This window comes from Primulina huaijiensis, chromosome 9 (genome assembly GCF_012295235.1).
Source record: "Primulina huaijiensis isolate GDHJ02 chromosome 9, ASM1229523v2, whole genome shotgun sequence".
NCBI lineage: Eukaryota > Viridiplantae > Streptophyta > Magnoliopsida > Lamiales > Gesneriaceae > Primulina > Primulina huaijiensis.
The window spans coordinates 22,737,007-22,744,071 of NC_133314.1; the positions used below are offsets into that span (position 1 = coordinate 22,737,007).

The 7,065-nt window shown below is 33.5% G+C and overlaps 2 protein-coding genes across 4 annotated transcripts; one reads left to right on the top strand and one right to left on the bottom strand.

The window, feature by feature from the left end:
* Window positions 1-210: 210 nt before the first annotated feature.
* On the bottom strand, window positions 211-2,554 carry LOC140983742 (myb family transcription factor EFM-like). Of its 3 annotated transcripts, XM_073450860.1 has the most exons (5): window positions 2,021-2,554; window positions 1,656-1,906; window positions 1,355-1,562; window positions 1,046-1,125; window positions 211-880 (listed from the first exon to the last, which is right to left on the bottom strand). In XM_073450860.1, exons 1-5 carry the CDS (start codon window positions 2,196-2,198, stop codon window positions 392-394), a joined length of 1,206 nt encoding a protein of 401 aa, XP_073306961.1. In that variant the 5' UTR covers window positions 2,199-2,554; the 3' UTR covers window positions 211-391. The 3 variants fall into 3 exon arrangements, with proteins under 3 accessions (XP_073306961.1, XP_073306959.1, XP_073306960.1); XM_073450858.1 differs by having other exon boundaries at window positions 212-880; window positions 1,355-1,906; window positions 2,021-2,550; XM_073450859.1 differs by having other exon boundaries at window positions 214-880; window positions 1,046-1,122; window positions 1,355-1,906; window positions 2,021-2,545.
* Window positions 2,555-5,019: 2,465 nt separating this feature from the next.
* Window positions 5,020-5,515, top strand: LOC140983990 (zinc finger protein CONSTANS-LIKE 7-like). Its single transcript, XM_073451132.1, has 2 exons — window positions 5,020-5,413; window positions 5,502-5,515. The coding sequence occupies exons 1-2, from the start codon at window positions 5,020-5,022 to the stop codon at window positions 5,513-5,515; spliced, it is 408 nt and encodes a 135-aa protein (XP_073307233.1).
* The last annotated feature ends 1,550 nt before the right edge of the window (window positions 5,516-7,065 follow it).

Genomic DNA, 7,065 nt, shown 5'->3' on the forward strand with positions numbered 1-7,065 from the left:
AAAACTTGCTTATAATTTGAAAGACTTTTAAGGTTAATCTCAAGCTCAAACAAAATACCAACAAAATGTTATTAATTTAAAGGCCCTTATTATTTAATATGTATTATAATACCAAAATAAATATCATGCCAATTTTAAAATTGATAAATAAATATTATTTGATTTATAAAAAAATTTAAATGCCTAGTGTTTGGGGTGTCACAATCTGAAGTAATAATTTTGAGTCAGACAAACAGATTCTTTTTATCGATTTATTTAAAAGCAATGTTGCACGCATGTGCATGTTTCGAAGAGACACATTTCACGTACTCCAAATTTTACGAACCTCAACAAATACAAAAACAAACCTACGCTAATTTTAATGCAATCCTATGTAACATCGATAAAAATTTCAGAATTTGAGACGCATGATGACACTTGCGTTGCTTTCTTCACCTTCCGGTCTTTTCCTCTCTCCACCATTTTCCCCGCCGCTGTCGGCCTTCCAGCTGCCACTCTCCGACTTTCCATCCTCTATGCTCTCGGATTGGTCTCCGGCGCCACCTTGGACGTCTGAATCTGGGGAGTTGTTTCCTGGAGGCTTGTTGTAGACGTGTAACTGGTGGTGGTGGATGTGGTGGTTAGGCGGCTGAGAGGGTGCTGCTATCGCAGGGTAGATTTCATGCGCCACTTGTGGTGGGGTGGAACAGAAAACAGGAGACACGTGATGAGCAGTGTTCGTGTGTGCCCCATACAGGGCGCTAGCTTGTGCGCCGCCGTGTGCTGCCGCGGCTGCAGCATATTCCGGTGGGACCCATATGCCGCCTAGGACAACCACTTGTGGTGTCGCCGGGGTGGTTTGCGAGTTTGGACTTGGTCTTCTTGTGTGTAGTCTATATTTCTGATTTCAAATATATCAACAAAAGGTTAAATATATTATGTTACTTTCCATGGCATGATTAAGTGACATCGTGACACTGTGCTAGGGTGATTGAGAAATTCTTAATTGAGTTTGTGCATGTTTTTGTGTGCGTGAGAGATAGAGAGAAAGGTGACAAAGATTTGCCTGCAAATGGCTTTTAACTTCATCATTGGTCAAACCATCAACCTTCATCAGCTCTCTTATTTGTTTAGGAGTAGCCACTGCTAACAAAAGAGAAGATACAATATTAGAAAGGTGAATAATGACAATATATATAAGAGATTTAAAGCTGATGTACATGAGGTGTACTGATTGCTGTATAATATTTGACCGTGAAATTTTGCTCGACATATTTCAAGACACGCATTCATTTTCGATTATATTCATCTGAAATTTTGAGCAAGCTAGTTTCATTTGAAGTAGATGAAAGCGTGGAAAATAATTAAACAGTACATTGTGAACCACCCAACATCTGAAGAGCATTAACAAAACGCCTGTGCAAGTCTGGTGACCAGCATCTCCTAGCCTTTCTCTGAGCTTGGCTCGTTGTATTTGCTGCCCCATGAACTTGATCTTTCTCCGCACCTGAATTATTTACGTTTTCTCTCCTGGAATTCGATTCTGATGAATTCTTTGTAGCATCTAACTCCATCTCTTCTTTCTGTGATACGGAAGAAGCAAGGGCTAATTCTGGAAATGGCATGAAGTTTCTATCTTTCGATGAAAATGGAACAAAACCTCCTCCATTAATTACCCTTTGCTTCCCATTCAAAGCTATTTTCATATGATCATTATTTTCTTTGGGAGACGGAGTCCTGGTTTCACTTTCTTGATTCCAAAGCTGTGCAGATGTCATCCAGTTTGCCTTATCCGATGAACTATTATTCTGATCAGTTGTAATTTCCGAACTTGTATTCTTCAGTGGAATGAATTCTTCCAACACTGGTCTTCCCCCTTCGTTCATCGATCTCTGCGACTGTAACTGTTGCCTCGACGTCTCCATAGCTAAATCATATACAAACTCATTTTACTAAAAAAAAACAAATAAATTCAAAATACACAACTTGAATTATATATAAAAACCACAGATTCTTAATTTTTTAAAAAACATTTATATACCATTATTGAGTAATTGCATGCAAAGAGGAAGCTCCCGCTTAAAAGCGTCGATCTTGAGTCTTTCTTCTTCAAGACGAGCCAAAAACTCCTCAAGTTTTTGAGTTGGCTGCATGAATGATTTGCAGTCAAAGCTTAGTTCTGAAGATGGTATCATCATTTCTGGTGCTGCATGTAACATGCAAATCTTTGGATTGTGAAAAAAATTCAACAGAAACGGATATGGGAAAGAAAGGAAGTGATATTGAAGGAGAAGGATATTAGCGCAAATGGGAATGGTGCTTTTAAAACTACAAGGTTTGAGTTGGAGGGAGAATAAAGCAGAGTTTTGGAAACAACAGAATGAAATTAGAAAAAAAGAGGAACATAAAAGAGAAAACCTGTTGCAAAGAGCAAAGGCAAAAGACTAAGGGAATCTCAGGGGTCCGGAAAGAACCTTAACTCTCTTGTTCTTGCCCCTCAATTTTAACACTACACCTCATTATTCTTCTCCTCAGACTACTTTTTTTTCCTTCATTCTTGTTCTTCTTCTTCTTTTTTTTGACTCTTTACATTTCACTGCTACTTTATTGATTAAGCCTTTTGATATGGTGGTTTTTGTGAATTTTTTTTTTGTACGTAAAGAAATATATATTATGTAAGAAAATTTATAATATCATTCAGGAATACTGAACTTTTCTGAAATTAAAGAAGTTATTTAGAATTACTGAAATTTATTAGTTAGGAGTTCATCTGTATATGTATGGTGCGTGTATTCTTTAATTGATTAGAAATTAAAAAAAGTAAGTATATAATTCATTATTATATATAATTTTCATCGGCGAAAAATAAATAGGTGTAATGCCATAATTGAGCAAGGAGTTATTCAAGATGGAGTTAAGCATCAATCCAAACCTTCTTTTTAAATTGTGCAACTTTAAAAAGTTGCATAATTCCTCTACACTAAAGTGGATTAATAGAGAAAAAGGGAATATTTGTTCGAGTGCGAAAGAATAAAATATATAAAGGGAATATCTTATCGCAAATTCCACGATTCTAATTAAATTAAGAGCACACAAATCCAAGAATGACGAATCTAGTTTAAAGGACCAAAACATGTTCTCGTAAAAAAAAATACCAAATTAAAGGAGAGCGGATCAAGCTATGGGAATCTTCTTTAATTTTCCTACCAGCTTTACTCAAGTGGGCAGGAAGGAACCGATTAATTAGTACGTACGGTCACAAGGGCTGAACCGTTGTGCAGCCAGCCAGGCAGCTAACTAGCTGGTGATTGACTTAGTCGATCATAGCTCGATGCCGATACGGGTTAGGATCTATATTGCAAACGAAATTATGTACTGGGAGATCTGTCAGCTGCTATTTCGTATATATTCAAATTTTGATTAATACGAATTGCTCCTAACATCTATCACATGCATGCTCTTGCAAATCTATTCATATATGTTAAGATATGAGATTTGGATCCTCATCAACTGATCATCTCGTTTCGTCCGACAATTTTTTAAATTTATTTGACACTGTGTGAGGTCCATCAGATGATCAGTTGCTCATCTCGTATAAAAAGTACACAGCATCAGGTGCTGTGTTTTTAACTACAGAAGAGAGAATCCAAATCATAAGATATGAGTTTTTATATACACTTTATATATCTTAAAAGACAATTCAAACAAATTTTTTTTTGAGAGTTCGATTGTTGAATTATTCGGTTATTAGTCTAGATTTCCGATGTTCATCAGTTTGTGAAAAGTATCCAACACCAAGCTTTTTTTTTATCTTTAAGTATATATTTTACCCCAAAAAAAATTATAAGTCAAAATATATTGCATGAGATACTAAACTTGCATGATTTGAAAACTTTCCATGAAAGTGAGACAACTATATCCGACACGCCTCTGTAAATTAAATCAATTAAGTTCGAGCAAATGAAGGGCCGGTTCTAAACCCGGTCGGATGGAGCGAGAAGAAAAGGGGTTTAATTTACATGAAAAGTAAAAGGAATCGAATTCTTAGGGTGTGATAATGCAATGATAGAAGGTTGGTCGTTTTCTAAATTAAGCCTTCTCGTACAAGACTCCAATCCACGCCTTTTCTTCATATTCTCTCTTTAATTACCTTTTTCTTCTTCTTCTTCATCCTTTTTTTTAAAAAAAAAGATTAAAATATTTAATTAGATGATTGATTCTCCTCTCTCTCTTTTTCTTTCTTTGAGCTTAATTTTTATAATTTCTTTTTCTTTACAATGGATGCCAAAGATACCCTTTTAAATTTGACACGTATATTAAACAAAAATCACAAAAATACACGTGAAACAGTTTTACAAATCAATTTTTTGAGACATGTATTCTATTTGAATCATACATGAAAAAATATTACATTTTATGTCGAAAATATTACTTTTTATTGTAAATATGAACATAGATAATCTCATGAATAAAGATCCGTGAAACTGTCGTACAATATATGTACTAAACAAAATATATCATAGATATGAATATACCTACTAGACACACACACACAGAGACATATCCATTAGTTTTCACAGGACCTATAAAGAAACCAAAAGTAAAAAAAAAAAAAAAAAAAAAAAATANTATATTCTCTGGCCCATCTGAAAGGAGGCCCAACTTCCAGTCAGATCCTAGCTTTAGACTTAAATCATAACTAGTCTAAGAACGTAAACCCATCTGTATTCACCTTAACAATACAACGAACCCATGAGTCATGCCTAAAAAAGTCTATATCAAAAGGCCCACAAACTCATGCAAAGAACCAGAATTGAATATCACCACCTTTGTTTCATCTGTGCTCTCCAAATTAAAGCCTTAATTCTAATTTTCATACAGATCACGAATGAAGAAAAAATCTTGGCCATTTAATTTGCACCAATGTTTCTCTATCATTAAAATATTCAATCCCCTGAAGATCAGGAATCGAAAACACCCCTATAAAACATTGACGGGAACATGTATTTACTATTTATCAATCATAAAACAAACAGGACAATGAAGAAATGTGAGTTATGCGAGTCTGCCGCGAGAGTGTATTGTGGTTCCGATCAAGCTAGCTTGTGTTGGGACTGTGATTCCATGGTTCACTCAGCAAATTTTATCGTATCCAAACACACAAGAACTCTCCTTTGTCATTCCTGCCAGTCTCCAACTCCATGGACTGGCTCCGGCTCCAAGCTGGACCCAACTGTTTCTGTCTGCGAGTCATGTTTTACACACGATCTTGCAAATCCGAGTAGTACCAGTGATGATAGTGATGGAAGCCATGAACACCATGATGATGATGATGATCATACAGAAAATCAAGTTGTGCCGCTGTCTCTGTCTCCATCTTTGGCCGGCAATTCTTCAAACAGTGCCGATACTTTCAGTGACAGAGACTGCTCCTGTACAACAAACGAAAAATTCAGGTCGCCTGAGAATGTATGTACGTTGACACTCAGTTTCGTTGTTCATTCATTCTGCAACATTCCCAGTACTGCCTGCATGAATTCAGTTCTATTATTAAGTCTAGCTAATTCATAATGTGTTACAAAGATTAAGATTTTCAAGTCTCTCGTTCCAAATTCAATAAAATTTAAGTCCCCTTTAGTAGTTATTCATGTGGTTTTCTCAATTTCTTAGAACATGGACAATAAGAACGTTCAAAAGATCAGACCATGGACATGGCGATGGTAAGAACTCATTGAAGGGAGTGCACCAGCAAAGGAGGTCGAATCATTTCTTTGTCAGTAAAATTTTCTTGTTTTCATCTAAGTTATGCATCCAGGACATGAATCAGTCCTGTTCTTGATTCAATATCTTTTTCTTCAAGTTTTATTCAATAATGCTTTTACAAAATTACAAGTCACCAACTAATTTTGGGATAATCAAGAATTTGATACACTATTATAGTTGATGAAAATAAATGAGGGTTGACTTATGGATCGAATATAATATGTTAAACTCATGAAATATGATGTGAAATTGGAGATTAATTAATTGTAATTATTCTCATTTGGGGGGGGGGGGGGGGGGGNTTAATTTATAGACGAATATATGGACAAATTAACAAACCCAAAAACTATGATAATTTATTTATTATTTTTGTTGTTTTGAAAACATTTTAAATATTTTCGAATGAAGTACAATGATCACTTCGAATTTTTTTAAGATTATGTCGGCGATGTGCCTAACACTTGCATGATCCATCGACATTAATTAATTATGTTATGCTATTAGCAAGTTTATTTATATATTTTAATCAGTTAATTAAATTAAATTACATTTATGATTGATGGGATCGAGTGGTTCATGGAATATGGAAGCACGCCAATAGATAGATATTATATGGTAGTGGCCGGTGGACCATGAATCAAGGGGAAGAAGAGTGGGAGCTGGAACTGATTTTGCATGTGTGGCTAATAATTTTACCGTTCTGGCATCTTGTTATATCAACTAGTATTTTAAACGTGTCAAAATATTATTTTATGTAATTAATTATTAAAATCAGTGATTATTAGCTTTTGAATATAATATAATGAATATGTCTAGATTTTAATATTAATATAAATTGATATCATATGAAATAACGATCGTTAAATTGACTTTTTTTTTAATTGTGGCTGAGTAGAGCTTTTATTAATAAAATTTTATTTTAAAAAAAGATATCTAAAAAGTTATATATTATTTTTTCTATCAAATTTTTAAATAATAAAAAAATATTTTTCAAAATTTTTGTCATTTATTAGATGAATAAATTTTTATTAAAAATTTTAATTAATTTTTAAAACATGTTCAAAAATATTTATATTGAAGTTCTAATTAATATAAAATAAATAATAATAATAATATCAAGTTACGGCCAATTGGAAAACGTAATATTATATGAAAATTATATTTTGTTTAATATGAATGAGAATAATGATAACTAAATATATAAAAATAACAAAAAATCAAAATCACGAACGTAATTAAATTAAATAATATAATTAATGTAGACACCTAAATATAGTTTATATTTTCAAAAGACATCAAATTTAAATTTGAATTAAAAAAAAA